The 18,250-nt window shown below is 38.4% G+C and overlaps 1 protein-coding gene across 4 annotated transcripts in view; it reads right to left on the bottom strand.

The window, feature by feature from the left end:
- ZNF827 (zinc finger protein 827) overlaps positions 1–18,250 on the bottom strand; it is a 111,377-nt gene that overhangs the window by 60,664 nt on the left and 32,463 nt on the right. For all 4 annotated transcript variants that reach the window (XR_006165662.1, XR_006165663.1, XM_042796709.1 and 1 more), the window contains one exon: positions 8,020–8,503. Coding sequence is in view for 2 of the 4 variants with exons in the window: in XM_042796709.1 (XP_042652643.1) it covers positions 8,020–8,503 (484 nt within the window). In the remaining 2 variants the exon portion in view is untranslated. The remainder of the gene's footprint in view (positions 1–8,019; positions 8,504–18,250) is intronic.

The following is an 18,250-nucleotide window of genomic DNA, read 5'->3' as shown; positions in this document are numbered from 1 at the left end:
TCTCAAGCAGGGTTGATAATTCTCCATTTGCTCCATTCAATACCATATCCAGGGGAAAAAAATAAAAAAAAAAAAATCAAAGAAGATTCCAGACTGCTGATTTTTATCTTCCTGGCAACTGGAATTATTTCATCCATTTGGCAAAAGTAAATGATGAAAGTTATAACACTTTTCTCAAACTGCCAAATGCCACAAGAAAAGCTTTGGGCATCTGCCACTAATCTGAAACACTCTGATTGAAGCTGCTAACTGAATCAGTCCACTTACGAGGATTTCTAAATGCTCAGAGTGTTTATAATTGAAAGAGGAAAAATGGGCTGATTACTTCAAGCCAAGCTCAACGTTACAAGTCACAATCAGCAAGGAGTTGGTCACCATTCCCTCTGCCTGAGCAAAGAACATAAGAAAGAAAACAGAATCCACAACAAAAATGCTGCCACAAAAGAGGCCACAAGAAAAGCATCTACAAAGTCTGGATCAAAAGGAACTGTGAGGAAAATGCCATAGCACACCACTGCACCATCATATTATTTTACAAGTGATGGCTGACCACAGCTACAAAGATGAGAGAGAGCAGGCCAGTCATGGGTGAGGGAAAAGGGGAATGTGAGGACACATTCCAAAAGGCACTGTAAATTGAACTGGTCTCCTTGAGATCTTGTAGGAAAACCTCCCTTTGTGATTCTCCTCAGAGCCACCACGGCAAAAGAACCATGGCATGACTTCTATATGAAGAAAGGCCTGTGTTTTATCCAGGTCCTACTAGAGATAGAGCACCTGAATGAGACAGGGAGCCTTCCATTCCAGGTGGTGAGGTGGGAGCTGCAGTGGTTAAAACAAACCAAGGACCTTTGACAGAACAGTTCCCCAGTATTTGGAAGACACTTTTCCCCAACACTGGGCATCATCATCCTGAAGGCAGCTGTTGTCAATAAAGGGTATGACTTGAGTCTTCTACTATTTTCACTCCAGTAATTGAAATGTGCAGGCAGGTGTTGGCACTCTGCATGGAGACTATGGCTTATATTTGATGACATTCAAGAACTGAGTAAGGGGTACAAACACTGCAGAAGCTGCCACTAGTGAGCTAATTGCTTTGCAAGAAAAATCTGTGCAATTGGAACCTGCTGGAGAATCTCCAGACTAAAATCCAATTGGGATGATAAATTATGTTTAACTTATTAAACAGAGGCTGTCTACACTGTAAATGGCACAAAAGAATAAATACTGTTCTTCGAGCAGGACAGTCTAGCTGGTCTCTCATTTTAGCGCTTTCTGCTCTGGAGTATTAATCTCTCCCAGGGCACCTCATGTTACCTAACCCTTCTGTGAGTGCTAACTCAATTACATCTCATTTTCAAAGCCCTCTACTCTGCCATTTTCCAAATAAACTAACCCATCAGCTAGCCCATCAGGGATCCAAGGAAAAGGATGGGAACTATCAAAGTAAAAGCTACTTTTGACTCAAGGGCCCTCAGCATTAAAGCCTTTCTTTTGATCAAAGCAGTGGAATGGCAGAATAGACAACCATGGGAAGTATAATGATGCCAAGACTTGTCACCTCTGAACTTCCAGAGACCATTTAAAATATGAGGTCTCCCAAACTGTTTTGCTTGCTTATGTTAAAAATGTGTAAGCAGAGGTTAAGAAAAGCCCAGCTAACTATCCTGATCTTCTCTAAAGCTGCTTTGCCTTTAAGGAGCTGTGGTCAAGCAAAATAAGACACAGCACTGGAGAATGACTAGTCCTGCTACTCTCCCTTCTGAATTTCACAATGTTCTAGTCCAAGAGGAATGGAGGACTTAGACAAATTGCTAAGGCACCTGTAGGACCACACATTCCCCCATGCCCCAAGATGTCCGTTATGCAACCAAAGTCCCACCTGCTAAACAAGGTTGTAATATCTGACAAGGCCATCTACTCCTTTGCAGGTAAAAATCAAAATAACAGCAGAAAAGGTAAAATTCTGGGGAAACTGAAGAAAAGAGGGGGAGAGAAGTAAAAGGAGCAAAGGGAAATTTATTGCTTATAGGAAAGAATTGTTTGCCGTATGGAAATTTCTTCTCCCTACAAAGGAACAGAAACAGAGAAGGAGAGAAACACCACCAGACTGACCCTTATACCTGTTTAAGAAAACGAAAAAGAAACTAAACCAATCAGAGATGACTGAACTTACAATGTCTTTAATTCCCATTTTGGATAGATGCGGCAGAAAGGCTCATGAGCTAGGACTTCTGCCCAGAGTAATGGTGTAAATCAGGGAAGCAAAAGAGCCATCAGTCTAGTCTAGAGTCTATTACTCTAAGAGTTTGCATAGATACTAAAACTAAATTGTAAGCACAGAGCTGGTCCAGAACCATATTCATGTCTTCTTTTAAATTGTATTGGGCTGAGTACACAAAAAAGCAGTTTGTTATCCTGCATTTTAAATGACTGAATTAGAACAGAGTCTACACTGCTTTATCTCGCTAACTTCTACATATTCCTTCAAGGTGTAAAACATGATGTCTATAATTTTAAGGATGTTGGGAAATTGTGGATGTAAGACTAGCAATTGCTGAAAAGAGATTATAAGGGTGGTGATATATCAGTGGCAGATTAGTGGAAGCTTTTATTTGCTCATGTTTTAATTAGCTGTGCTATTGCCCTTTTTCAGTTTTATTTTAAAGTAAAGGTCTATATGGAAATTACGAAAATGTGAATCTGGAGAGACACTTGAAAGAGATTCTGATGACATCAGGGGTATTTACACTGACAGCAGCATTATGGAATTCACAGTATTTTTAAATTAAGGATATGGCTCAATAATTGCCAGTCCTGTGCGCTTATATATTCTAATTGAAATTTTACATCCTGGCATAAACTATGAATCCTAAATATAGACAGTATGGTCTTTTCTTTGGAACTTGTTACACAAATACATCAATTATGACAATTTAATTTTACATGATCTTATTTTATTAAAAATAACTGTTTGAAGAGTTCTAGGCAGTCAGTTCAGTATTGTCAATGGCAAATGCTAAAACATTTCAAATTACTTGTGTTACCTTTAAGGAATGCAGTAATTTTCAAGAGCCAAACAGAACAAATACTCTAAGTGATTACTTATCTACTAATATCTTGTACGTAGCTGTCTGATGATTTACTGTTTCATTATTCCATTAACAGAATCAGCTAATAAAACATGAATGCGAAGTCCAGCTACTTTGGACAATCACCAAAATCCCAAGGTGGCATTATTTTTCAAAATAAAGATTTGACTCCTCTCTCGATAGTGACAGCAGACATGACAAACTGAGAGAAAACATAGTTTCTCGTTTAGTTTAACATGACTAGACCTAAACCCTCAGCATGTTATCTCTCCTTCCTCCTCTCTATTTTAAAGTTTTTCCATGCGAGTAACTTGGGGAACATAAACAGAACTGCAGAAGCAGGGCACACTTGGTAATATACACCATCACAAGATAAAGAGACATGCTTTCCAGAGTAATGCACAGAGAGGTGGGGGAGAGAGGCCAGCAATGAAGTATGCTTTACAATTACTGTTTCCACACAGAATTCCTTTGAGATCAATAATGCAAGAATCCCATTCATTTTGATGGGATTCATTTATTTTTTAATGTTATGAAAAGTAACGGCAGCACATAACATAGGCAGAGTAATAACTTCACTAGAGTACACCGGCCATTGTAATTTGGATCACTGTGAAAGCCATTTTTCATTACAAAAGAAAACAAGCCTGAAAAGTGGGTGGAAGGACATCAGTATTTAAAGAGATCTGTTGTATAATGTCTGCCACTGAAACCTTTGAAACAGGAAAAGCAAATACTCTGCAAATTAAGATATGAACGCATTCACAAAGTTTCAATGTGGAATTAATAGACTGGGGGAAGAAAACATTCTGGCAAAGCACTGATCCAGCAAAGTACTCGGGCAACTTAAAGCATACAAGCAGTCCTACTAAAATAAGAGGGGGAAGATTTGACAGTAAAAACATGCCCATGCTTAAATATTCTTCTGTTTATATGTTAAGAGTCATCTGCTAATTGTCTTTACAAACAATAACCCTTTTAAAATTTAAATAAAGTTTCAGAGAACCCTTTTAAATTTCTTGTGAATTTAAAGGCATCTCCTACCTTAAACTAGGACCTGCAGAAGGGAATCTAGAGGGGGGGAAAAAAAAAAAAAAAAAAAAAAAATCAAGATCTGTTCTTATTTTTAGATTTACATTTGATTTGTGTTATGCCTTATATCATAAAATATGTAACTAAAAATCTTCCTGGAAAACAATAGCACAGAATTAGGGCTGAAGGGATCTCAAAAGGTCACCCACATTAATATTTCTCAACTTCTTTGAATCTTAAGCTCCCCTAATCCTTTCTGAAAATATTTCAGAGGCCATTTTGAGCAGTGTCATCACAATTAATTTCTGGCCCACTCAAAATCGGGTCTAACTTTGAATATCTGCAAATTTTTTCCCCACTTTGCTTCTCAACAGCTTGCTGCTTATTTTTGTTCAGCTGAAATTTCTTGCAATTGCTTCTGATGTCCTATGGTTCACTGACTGAGATATACAAATCTAGTCCATCCTACTGCCTACTATGTGATCAACCATATCTGACAGGTAGTTATCTAACCTGTTTTTAAAATTCTTCAGTGGCAGTGATGCCACAGTCTCTCCAGCCAAACTATCATAGAGGTTAACTACCTCAACTTTTGCAAAGATTTTCCTAATGTCAGCCTAAACCCTACAACAATATAAGCCTGATATTTTTTGTCCTAATTATGATGAATCACCAATAGATTATTTCTTTCTCCCCGTGACAAACTTTTTAATGTATTAAAGGCTTATTTATGACTCTCCTTAGTCTTCTCTGTAGGCTTCACAACCTCACTCCCTTCCATTCATCCTCACTGGACATGTTTTCTAAACCTCCAGTCACTTCTGCTACTCTTCTTCGAAGTCTTTCCAACTGTCCACACTCTTCATCAACTATACTGCCAAAACTTTAGACTTCAGGAAGAATGAGAAGAGCAGGACTCTTTCCCTGTTCTTTGAGGCTGTTTCTCTCTGTATATATTCCAGTACAACTGACTTTTTAGCACCAGTATGACGTTGCTAACTCCTGTCCCTTTCTCACAGAACTGTTACCTAGCTAGTTGTTCCTGGTTTTGTATTTATGCAACTGTTTGTTGAACAGTTGCACATTGTTTACAGATCTCATTTGACCGTGACCCTTCTCTTTTGACTGTGAACTACTTTCAATGCACTGTTTTCCAATCATCTCATATCCACTTCATCTAGACTAAAAAGGTACTTGCATTGCACAATCAGAAATAATACCGAGAGTCAAGATTATATACATGCTTATTAAGATTCAATTTTAAAATTCATCATAGTTAGTAAACACCAATTTTGCACTGTCTTTCACCCTAGGCGCAGCAATTAAACTTCTGGAAACTGTAACTCTTAGGTCTGAAGGGAGACAAGAGCTCCTCTGAGTCACACGCTTGGAAAAAAGAAGAGGCTGAAACTGCACAGAAATGAAAACCAAGAGACCCTGAGGTCTCCCATGAAACTGGAGGCATACAAACCAATGAAGATGAGGAGCAATAAGCATTGGCAAGCTAAAATAAATGTTCATTTAAACCATCAATATTCAATAAGAATAAATGCCAAATTCTAAAAGTCTATATATCTATCTACTGCTTCTTTCTTAGCCACAAGGCCTGTCAGAGAAGAAAATTAGATTGTTTTGACATAATTTGGTCTCGACAAATCTGTGTAGGCTGTTACAATTGGCCTATACAATTTAAGATGTCAAAAGATTTATAACATTGAAAAGGTAGGGCCAATAATTGAAGTTCTGATGGGCCTAATGAGAGTGTCATAATAAAGAAATCACTCAAAGGAATTCGGTTCAGCACAGCAAGTAGTCAAAGAAATGCAGCTAATACTTAGCCAACTTGCCAAAAGAAAATTATTTCTACTTCTACTCTAAATTTATGCACACTATAAGGAGGAAAACATGAGCTAAATGTATATAACACAATATAAATCTCAGGAGAAAAGAAATTCCTTTCAACATTGCTCTTCTTGTGCAGTAAACTTGGTGACTGGCAGTACATTTTCATCCAAATATGCACACATACAAAATCACAGATACATCTCACTCCCCCAGTGACTTTATAACATGTTGCTAGGTAACAGTGCATACAAGTCAGGTTTCAAGACCTTTACTAAGTCACCATAAAATAACTGCATAGGCCTTTTGCATGAATTATGTACATTTGTATCCTTTTTCTGATGCCAATAGATCAGACATTGAAAACATGACCGTCTGCCAAACTGTGAACAGCTCCCCATCAACTGCTACATGAAAAACAACACATCAGAATCTTGTATGTTTTCTCAGCTTTCAGCCTTTCCCCCCCTCTCCTGCTTTCTGCTTTCATTCTTCCTACATGCAGCCATCATGAGCCCTACCATCTACAGGTCAGTACAGTTGGTGTCTTGAGCCATTTAGTGCACAGCAACCCAAATTTAAGATAGACATCAGAACGACAACATACAAGGGACAGCTGTCAGACAACATAAAAATGGATTTCATATAGAGTCCAAATCTGAAACTCAATTTAAAAAAATGTACAAGTAAAAAAATGTGCAAGCAAAAAAAGTACAAGCATATTAAAACAGACTCTTCTTCGTTCATTTTTTTTGTTGCTCATAATAATAAATTATATTAACAGATTTTTTTTTTTTTTTTAAAAGCTAGCTTTCTGTGGCTTCTTCCAACCCACACAGTTGAAGCATTTGTGCCAGCCTATTTCACCTCCTGCTTGTCCTCAACTCTCTTCTGTTGTCCTGGCTGGCTCCATGAAATCTCAGCCTTGGTTTCTTGTGTTTACCTGTTCTACTCTATTCCCCACAGAACTGGGGTCCCAGAGGTTTAAAGGTCTGAGCAGATAAGGACAGCAAGACTTTCCAAAATAAATGACTGTGATATCACCAAGGGAATGGCATTAGGACAGAACTAATTCCTTAGTTTACCTGACAATAAATTCTCTAAAATGCAACTTTCATTCCATTTATAGGAAAAAGGTGACCAATTATTCTCTAATTAGAGGGGTATTGTCTATCTCCAAAGTCTAAAACTTGCCATAGGGAGTGCCATCCCCTTGTGAAACAGAAGTTTCTTCAGTGACATTTTTCCTGACTTCTTTCTATTCAAAAATTAAAGGCCAATTTTGAAAACATTTAGTATAGAACATCCCTCCCAGAATATCCACAATTCTGAAGTGTTCGGTCAAATCAATAAAAGAGCACACAAAATATAATAGATTCACCCTAAACACATCTTCCACTTCAGATTCTCACATGTTAATATCATTCTTACAGCAATAATCTGACAGTGAAAGAAAACACAATAAACACGTTTTGCATTAGATATGGATTTCAATTAAAATAGTATAAACATTAAAAGCTGTTCATGAATCTCAAGGACTATCTTTTAAGTGTTAATAATCAAGAAATGCAGTAACATTCATACTTCACACATATCTACTAGTTAGACCTCAAATACTACTCTGAAAGGAAGGTGACCAATACTTTATTGGTCCTGCTGTTTAACAGATCGGTAAAGGCAGAGAACTTAAGAGCTGAATTTTCTAACATGCTGGGCAAGCCTCAGTGATTTCAAACCAGAACTACAGGTATTCAGCATGCCTGAAAATCACACCAAATGAGATTTGCCAAGGTAGTTGTCAAGGAACATGAAAGCCTGGATAGGAAGTTCTCAGTCCCAATCCCAGTAACTAAACAGCAAAATAGCCCTCTTCTCTCACTCTTTCCCCTCCTCCCTCCATCATGCACCTCTCCTTATCAAAAGAAACATGAAATTCTAAGTTAAGAAGTTGCAATGCTTTTCTCCCTGCAATTCCATGACTTAGCAAACCCAAGGCAAAGCGTTTCTTAGCCCATAAAGGAGCAGCTGGTGCTGCCGCTTGCTGCTCAATTACCTGACAACTTCATAAGAAAATCTGATGCCATCTTGACAGAAATGTCTTGGCTGAATAGTGCTGATGCTGTGTTGGCCACAAAGTCAGAGGAGTCTTTCAGCTTTGTGTTGTTTGGGGCTCTGTCAACAGTGCTAAGAGCAAAAGGTGCAGCTGAGGTGCCATTGTCATCTTTGGGCTCTTCTTTCACCAGTAATGGTGGAATACCTCCACTAGGCTGCCCAGCCATGTCGGGTGTTTTAGATACAGATGCTGATCCCGTAAGGTCAGGTCCACCTCCTTCCCTCTGTGGTCCCGGGCAGGAGTCACTATTTAGCTGTGGTGACCCCTTCACCTCAGTTTCTGGTATTTCTTCCTTCACTTTGGATTCTGTCCTGAGGAAATGTTGATGGCAACGCATATGGAGTTTCAGGCTGAAGTGGCGGGAGGAGGTAAAGGGGCATAGCTGGCATTGAAAGGTCTCACCCCTGTCTTGGTGCTGATGAACCTGGTTCAAGAGGTGAAAGATAAAAACATGTATTCAGCAAAACTGTTTACTAGTATTATAGAAATCTCAACTCCACATTTCTCACACCATTAAAGAAAAAAAAAAGTTAACTAATGAGTGAACTCTTCATTCTGAGTGCTTGGAAAGAGGTCAGGCACTAAGAACAGTAGGATTCTTTCGCACATAAGTCAAAGAGCATAAACACCAGACTTAAAAAAAAAAAATCAGGAACATCTGTTTCTGCAGCATGGAAATGATGAAGTCTGTTTTGGATCAAACAGTCTTCACAAACAGAACCTGATGACCTGTCAGTGTATAAAAAGACTTCCAAGCTATAACTAGTAGCTTTCTTGATTAAAAACCAAACAAATGCCTATCTATTAAATGATCTGCTAATCATGATCATTCTGTGCAACCTCATAAATAACAATTGTCCAGAGCAACCCAGCAAAACACCAACATGCATAGCAATGTTTATCATTGATTCATGTACCATTAGAGTAAAACCACAGCACCTGGCAATACCAAGGTGCTATTGAAACTGTGTTACAAATTAATTCTACCAGAAAATAAACAGCTCTGTTATGATAGAATACAAACATGAGAGATGGTGTTTGCCATTTATTCTCTTTTATCAGTCAATTAAAGATCACAGTTAATCTTACTGTCCTTATATTTTGACCGCAGGCTTTCTCATAGAGACTGCATTCTCCAGTATAACTACAACACTTAGTATCCTCAGGCCCAATCCCAATTACCTTTTAAAGAGAACTCTACCCATCCATCCATATGTAATGGTTTACATATTATTTAAACAGACATGCTCATTAATCTAAACTATATACACATAATTATACAATTTCTTCTTTAACACAGTACTCATGAAAAGGAAGGAATAATTGAGCCCAGCATAATAGTGGGAGGTATATTGAAAAGTTTTTTCCCTATAGCTTCGCAAATGAATTTTAAATCCTGACAGTAGCACTCCAGGCTACTCCCTGCAGAAAGACTGGCAAATACATACATATTTTTTCCTTACTAATTGATGTACACATGATCAGGACAAACTGACACCAGACTGAGCATCACACATTCGTTTTCACTTGTGACTTGAGTTGGTTGGAAACATTTCAGTGAGACAGATTTTTGTTGGAAAATGGCAATTTGTTGAATGAAAAATATTTCACCTGAAACATGGAGAGTTTTGATAAACTCCTGGCAAACAAGGTGTGATTCTCCTACCCTACAAAGTGGCACTCTACCTCCTGCTCCCTGGGCTTGGTTCAGAAGCAGCCAGCTGTGCCAGGGATCCAGGACTTGCTGCTATAGACTAGGAGTCCAAAAGCCCTGAAAGCTCCAGCTCTAATCAAAGCTAAGCTCTACACCAGGAAACCTGGAAAACCTAGCTTCAGCTAAGGCTTTCAGCTCTTTCCAGGTTCCTGCAGAGCAGAAATCAAAATCCTGAGATCCCTGGTGCAGACACTACAGAGTTCTGGGGTAACAGTAGCATTTCCCAAACACAGCTCTGTGAAAATTCAGGTCAGTTTCCCATGGTTGTAGATTTGGCCCAATTCATCTTCTATATAGTAAGAGGAATTGAGTGACAAGCTCATATCCAGCATTCCCAGCTCTACAGGGAATTCACATCTGCTAAAATGTAAAGCTGGGATTCATCCCTCTTTTAGTCCTCTTTGCATTCAGTGAAGGCACTTTTCATTAGTGTTGTATAACTTTTCATTCAGTAGTTCTTCAAGGGCTCCAGAGGTTATGTACTAAACAAACAGATACCAAGAGAGAATTTCTCTTGGCCAGCCACTTTACAGAATGGTATTCTCAGTATTGTAAGAACATGACATTTATAGACAAAGTAATTCTGGAATCTTATAATTGCGCTTGTCAACAAAAAAAAAAAAAAAAAAAAAAAAAAAAAAAAAAAATTAGACGCTAATGCTAACCTAAGACAGTTTTAAAGCAACAACCTTGCAGAAAAATAGCAGTACAATAAATTCTAAATATTAACAGGTTACAACAGAAATGCCAACCAGATTGCCTGTCTACACTACTGGAAACAGGATGGTCTGTGAGCACAGCAGTATGTAAGCACTCTTCTTCATGAAGAGCACAGAGATGTACTAATGGTAGCAAGCACTCTCACCATGGCAACTTTATCTCTTACACCCACTGAGATTCTGTGTGCCAGGGTTTCTCTCCAGGATCCCCTTCAATCAACATTTCCCTGCCCACATATTTAACCACTTCTTTTAGAGGCCCCTTATCACAATCATCAATACGATGCCTTCTGAAGGCTGTCACTGGTGCAGTCAGGTGGCAAAGTGTGTGGGAGCCCACCTTCTCTTCCCAGGAGCATGGCATGCCACCCCTGCAATATCTTTTGAGAATGGATGAGAATGTGGGGGACTGATTCATCTGATTTGGATTTTTCTCTTGCCCGAAGACAATAGAAGCACCACTAATGGATTTCTCATAAAATAAAGTATGTTTATAACTTGCAGCCAAGGAATGACAAAATTGAAACCCAAATATTTGGAGTCTTGAAAGGAAGAATTTTAGATCTACAAAAAAACATATAAAAAAACTTCAAGCCCAATTTTCAGCTCCCAATATTCTGGGTCCAAGTCCCACTATAAAACTTTATATTTTTTTTTAATTCTCAAAAATAAATAATAATATTTATTTTAAAATTTGAACACGATTAGAAATAGAAACTAAAAATTAAAGTTCATTTAAAGGAAAAACTATTCCTTATTTTCTCATTCAAGAATTGCCATTCTATGCTATTTGGAGGGAAAAGTCAAGGCAGCAACAACTTGCTGCAGAATAAGAAACAAGAAACGCTGTAGAGCTTCACAGAAAGCCACAGGGGAGATCCAGGTCACGCAATGTTACAGTCCAGAAAGCTGCCTTCTCCCTCCACGAGACAGAGAACAGCTCTTACATTGTGCTAATGCTACCCAAAACATCAAATGTCCTCCTTAGACTCAACTAGGCTGTTCCTGCAAGAACCAGAGGCAGGAGGAGGCATGAGGGCAGCTGACAGGTTTTCTCCAAAGTCCCAGTCTGAGCCCCCTTGCTGCCAGATTTTGATTTCTCTGAATCACGCTGCAACAAACCACAGCGCACAACCTGCTCATAGAGAATGGTTCTTTCAAAACGCCATAAAACTACTGTTTGACCTATGTCAGAAACATTTAAGGACTTCTACCTTCCGAGTTTATTTCATTTAACCGTGGATGTTCTCCTTGACTGTGCAAAGTACTTGTATCATCTTTATTCTAACTCTACAGTCTTCCCGGTCTCAAACAATATTTCATGGTTCTTTCAGTGTGTGCTTAATATGACATATACAATAATTTTCAACAGAACAATACACTCCTTACAAACTTTAGGCCTAGTTTGGGGACTTTGGTACAAATTACCTATTGGTCAAATTTATTTGTTTTTATTTGTTTCTTTCAGTTTCTCTTGCTGCCTCCTCATTTTCACATTATAAGAAAGAAAAAAAAGAGGATGTTCAATTTATCTATCACATGCATTATTTTTATCACACCTCCTTTCTATATCTGGCAGTCCCATTCTTTTCAGCTTCTTTCTTCAAAGGGAATTCTTGCCATCCCACTAATCATTTTCATTACCAGCTTTTAAAATCCCTTCTATTTCTGATATATCTTTTTGATGCAGTGACCAGAAGTGAATATCATAAGTGGCAGCATACCATATATTAATAATAGCATTGTAATATTTTAGGTGTCATTTGTTTTATTCTACCGACATTCAAATATCTAATGTACTCTTAAACCAGTGCTACACATGCCAAGAAAAGGTTTTCATTGAACTGTCTATGATTACCCAGATATTTTCCATCAGTAGTTACGGTTCATTATATCAGACAGCCAGGTGCATCATTGGACTCTTGATTCCAAGGTACAATACCTTGCATTTGTCAACAATAACTTCATTTATCCCCTTGCTTATCTGTCAGCCAGCCCCTTTTTATTCCCCTTCAAGATCTGCCTTTTCTAATCTTGATTCACGCACACAAGGTTGTATCATCTACAATTCTCTCTTACCCACAGTCATCATTTTGTGCAGATCTCATTTGCTAAATATCCACAATTCCACTCTTAGTAATGGAATACCCCTGTGTTAGCCTTTTGTCATGCTTAAAATTGCTGATTCCTTCTTACCCTTTGTTTTACTGTCTCTTGGTGAATTTCTTAATTTGCCATAGTACATCACATTGCTTAATTTATTTGGCAGCTTCTCAGCGAGAAGCTTTGCCAAAGGCTTTTTTAAAGACCAAATAAATTTCAACTGATTCTTAAGTCCATGATTTTCCTGACATGCTCAAAACATTTCAGCAGAAGAACACATGATTTCCTTTTACAGAAACCACATGTCCCTATCATATCACATCATTCATATAACTGTATTTTTTTCTCTTATGTTTTTTGTTGACATACTAACATTTCTGATATCATAAGCAGTTTCTTAAATCATCTTTTCATACTTAAAAGCAATATCCCTGCTGATTTACCAGCCAATTTAAGTCATGGGAAGTACATACTGGCCCATACAGATGTACCACAGTTACAAATACATGTGATCCCACCTAACAGGGTACAATGGGGAGGAGGGGTAAGGGAAACAGTGACACAGGCACGTCCTGCTATTTTGTAGTACTCCTGAGGTAGATCTTTTCCCCTTTCTTAAAGTTGGGGTAATGCTTTGCATAAACTCTCCCTTCCAGTTATGAGGCACAGGAAGGGAAGGATTGGCATGCACCTTCCTTTTGTGGGACTTAATGGGTTTTTTTGGTTATTATTTTTTAAACACTCAGAATAAGAGGAAATGTTTTTTTCTGAGAGCCTTCATCCCAAAGCAAAATCAGAACATAAAAGGGTTGGGGTGCTGAATCCATTCACTGCTGTATTTGCTTCTGGATAGTCACTCTCTATTTATTTTCTGTGATCTAATCATCACTTTTTCCTTCGCCTACTGTAGCTTTTATTTTTCTTACCAACTTTCAAGTGGATTAACATTTACATGAGGGGTATCTGTTTAAGCAAATACTACAATCAACAACTACTACAACCTGGCCATTTAGCCATACCTGCCTACCCCTTTCTGTTTGCTGTTTTGGATTTTTTTAAATCTCTTTTAGTAAAATGCCTTCTTCTGCAACTGCACTTAAGTACACTTGAGAGGTCTCCATTTTGCATCTATCATGTGACCTCTCCTTTTTCATTTCATGCTCTTTTCTGACAAGTTACCTCATTTTTAAAATACTGCACTTTCAAAAGTTTAGTACTATGGTGCTAGTTTTGCTGTGATCCTTCCCCTCAGGACACATACATTATTTATATAGTATTTTCTTTTTGAAACTATTTCCTTGCTTTGCTTGAAAGCAAAGGAAAAAAAAAAGCTTCTCTGCAGGGCTGGACTGGACTGGATGTTCCAAACAAAATATTTTTTTTTTTTCTTTAGGATTTAAGGTATCAATGCATATCCTGTCTTATCCTTGTCTCATATGCAAAATTGACAAGATTAAAAGGCAGGTATTTGAAGCCACTTGAGGTACTTGTCTGAGTCTCAAGGCACAGATTTCACTTGTTGAAAAGCTGTGCAAGTTTGCATTACCTCCTCTCAGCTGAGAGGAGGTAATGGAATCACAGGCGCTTCCCAGGGCTCTTTAAGGTTAGCTTAAACCAAACTAAACAAAAAAACCCTCCAAAAAACACAGTCAACATCCTTCTCCCAATATGGTGAAGATACTTTAAAATAACCTGTCCTATACTTCACCAAAATAGATTAGGAATGCTTATTCAGCTGTCTAACCCTAGCCGAGGAAGAAAGATGGAAAAGCAAATCACTAGGGGGTAGTGAGCTTGTGGCTACATTCTTCAGGGTCTCTCCTTATTCCCACCATTGTGTAATTAATAGCCTCTGCCTAATCAGGAGGCTGATTACAGCCCTCTTCATATGACACAGGAACATTAGTCAGAGTCTCACTACACGGTCCTTCTTCATAAGCAACAGAAGCAGGAAGATCCTGTGGTTGAGCATCACGTGACCTGCCTGCCATTGCATCTAACTTTTCTGTTAAGCTTAATCTTCCCTCTCCTCATTTTCTGTCATACCACGCTTCAGCTTGCATTCACAGTGCCAAACTTCTTTTCCACTGCTAGAAGTCCCAGCTCACCCATTTCTGCCTTATGTCTATATAGCAGCACAAGGAACATTTATAGATATTATTTTTGGCCATATGCTCCTCTTCCTCATTCCTCCTTCCAAGTGCTCAGGCTAATATCCTGTTGCTTTCTTGGAACATATCTGTATGATCTCACAACCTATCCGTCCACCAATTGCTGAGGAAGATATGTGCATGATCCAAAGACACCAATTGGCCAAAGTCTGACTGATGCTTGTGGTATTGCTCTGAGGTAAATTTAATCCTTACTTCCCTACCAGGAAAAACAGAAATGCCTGAATACATCTTGCTGAATTACACCACCCCTTTCCATTGCCTTTTGCATAAGTAGTACACAAGATACTCTCTCTCTCATGAAGAAAACAACCTATTCCAACTGAATATATGTTTATCTAAACAGAGAGAAAGACTCAAGCACAACCTTTGCTGCCTGCTTGGACAAGACACCTCTCTCTGTTACCCATTCATTTTGTCCCGCTTCATTTTGAGTATTTTCAGCACCCCTGGAGACCATGCTATACTACCAGAATCAACTACCCCCAGATTCCTGGGAATAAGGGCCAAAACTTGTGGTTATGCATGTACTTTAATTTGTCTCCAAAACAGACTAATAAAATTCCATGCTGTGTCTATTTTTGGATTTTTCTAAGGTGCCTATCACTGTGGAATCTGAATGCAATATAACAATTATAGATAACACTGTGCCTTAAAAGGCAGTCTACTCAGCCTCCCTTGTTCATTGTGTATCTGTGTGGAAACTTTCCTTCTGCTTCCCTTCTTGCCTTTCACTTCCTTGCCTCCAGTTGTGAGTTGGTCCTGGCAAAGTGCCCTTACTGGAAGAACGCTTCGTCAACATGGTGTGTAGCACATGTAGATCTGAATATGGGTCAGGACTGGAATCAATCCAGCTCTATTAAGATTTTCTCTAGCAGGGGACAAGACACCAAAAATGTTGGCAATGTTGTATTCTGGGTCAATCAGTTTGACATGTTATAATTACCATAAAATTACACAGTATTTATATTATATATTTATTCGTTAACCTAAAGATACACACAATAAGGAAGGCCCATATGGACACACACAAACCACTCATGGAAGTTACATTTCTAAATAACCAGTTTCAATGGAAAAAGGCCTACAAGAACCTAGAAAACAGAGGAGGTGCTTCAGCTCATGGCTATGCTGCCTGGTGGGGAAACAAAGACAACACTATTAGATTTTGAGGACTGAAGCTGGACAAAACACCTCAACAAGTTTTGCCTGTCATCTTTATCAATAGAACATAAAACCTGAAAACTGAAGAGCAGCATAAAGGAAAAAAGCTTGGCTTGTGATAGCATCCTAGAATAAAAATTGACTTATAATGAATGACAAACACCAGACTAGTACCCTAATTCTGAGTAGCCTTTTTGGTTTTGAAAAATGTGTCTTCACCTGTAGCCACAGTTGACTCATGTAGAGACAGAGAGGGGTAGAGAGCAAGAGGCAGCTCTACCTTCATGGGTTGCCTGCCAGGAAGGAGATAAGGCCAGTTAGCTCCCAAAGGATCCTCGGACAACAAAGAAAACTGAAACATCTGACTGGCATAACGCCACATCCTAAGTAGCTCCCAGCTGTGTTGTACCATTTTTGATGTGTACTCATTTCATTTTGAACACTGTTGTCTTATATATGTGTCAGTTATTATAATCTCATACTTATTTACATACAGATTTAAAAGCAGCACTTCTTTATAATGAAAAATCTGATATCTTTTATTTTTAATCTTGTTATCAATTTACACTTTCACTAAAGGGAATTCAAATTATGTCTGACTCATGACAACCATGCCCCTACCTCATTCACCTGCTTCAATTTTGATGTAACAGAAAACATTTTTATGAATGGTCTACTCAATTGAGAAAAGCATATGAAACCCCTTGAAATTAACATAAAACATTATCTTTCAGATTCTTATGCTTGTGATTCTTTACATCTATCCATAAGACTATAACAAGGCCCAAATACAGGCCATCTAGCTTTGTAAGACAATTGCCTTAATCTTAAATAGGGAGCAGTTTTACCAGCAAAGACCACTGAGTCCATCATGACCTGTGTGACTGGACTGCACTGACTGCTGAGGAGACTTCAGATCTTATCTCCACAGTAAGGCTAAAGGAGGTTGTAATCTTACGTTGTGTCATGCAGCTCTGGGCCTGACTCAGTGATGTCTAACTGAGCATTACTTGGTAATAGTTACTATATTACCAAATAATTGTCACTACACGTTGCATGTCTGTACAAGGGGGTCTGTTTTAAGAAGGCATGGGCTCAGCTAATGAAGGGCTTTATGTTAGATGGGGAGCAGAAAAGAGCACAAGGGCTTCAGATAGCCATCAATTTGACAGCACACAGAAACAGTGAAAAAATTCCTAATTTTCTCCAACATTCTACCTGTGACCACCTATGGAAATCACTATGTCAAAAAGGAAGGGATAGGCTCTCAACTTGCAAATAATAATTCCAAAAAGAAAAAAAAAAAAAAAATAGAACAAGAATTTCTGCAGGGAATAATATGGATGTCCTTTACAAAGCAGGAGGCAACAACAGGTCTTTGCCAGGGAACAGTAAGCTTTTAGGTGATGCTTGCTTCTGTGCAGGCTGTCAACAACTGAAAACAAAAAACCTTTCTTATCACGCTGTGTTCCCATTTTGTCTACTCAGCTTCTACTCCGGATGGCCATCTGTGCCCTCTAGTCAACATGGAACACCAAGTCCTGAAAGAAAGAGCCGTAAACACCAAACCTACTTGTACCTGAGAAGGATTAGCGCGATACATCAAGGATGCCTGGGAAGAGTGCATTGATCCACAGTAGGAGCATTAAGGGATGAGCCTTCAGACTTTAGGGGGATGATTTCAGACCTAGCAAAGACCTGAAATACAGCAAGATCTGCTGTTGTGATCAGTGGAATCACCTACACTGAAATGAAAAGTTACTTGGGCGTAAGCAAGGTTAGACTCCTGTCTAGTGATCTCAGATTCTGCAATAGCACATATAAAATCTGAACAGGCATTTCTGTCTCCCTCCACACTAATCTGGCTGGTAGTCTGTTACACACATGTCTAAAACAAACAAAATACGAACTATAATAAAACATTTCCCTGTTATTATAAAACTTAAATGCATTAACAAGGGAGACTTTCTGCACTTCAGCTTCTTCATCCATGTGCTAATGGGATAGATATGATTTTTACTTCACTAAGCATGTTCTACAACTTTCAAGACCAAGCACTTTGTATGTTGCAACCATACAAAACAGTACTTAGCTGAAGCACTACTTCAGCCAGGCAAACAGTGAGTTTCTTTACATTTTTGTATTTTTTCGTATCAATACAGATGTGGCTTCCTTCAAAAGGTCATCTTCAGTTTGAGCCTAAAACTCAGGCTGACTTAAAAGCACACTTTAAATTTAATGGAAACACTTGAAAACAAAACATTACAGTATAATCTGTCATTCGTTTTGGTTAGGATTTT

The sequence above is a fragment of the Tyto alba genome, unplaced genomic scaffold, assembly GCF_018691265.1.
Source record: "Tyto alba isolate M040663 unplaced genomic scaffold, T.alba_DEE_v4.0 Super-Scaffold_23, whole genome shotgun sequence".
NCBI lineage: Eukaryota > Metazoa > Chordata > Aves > Strigiformes > Tytonidae > Tyto > Tyto alba.
The sequence above is the reverse complement of the archived record's forward strand: the minus strand, read 5'-3'. Positions and strand labels throughout refer to the sequence as shown.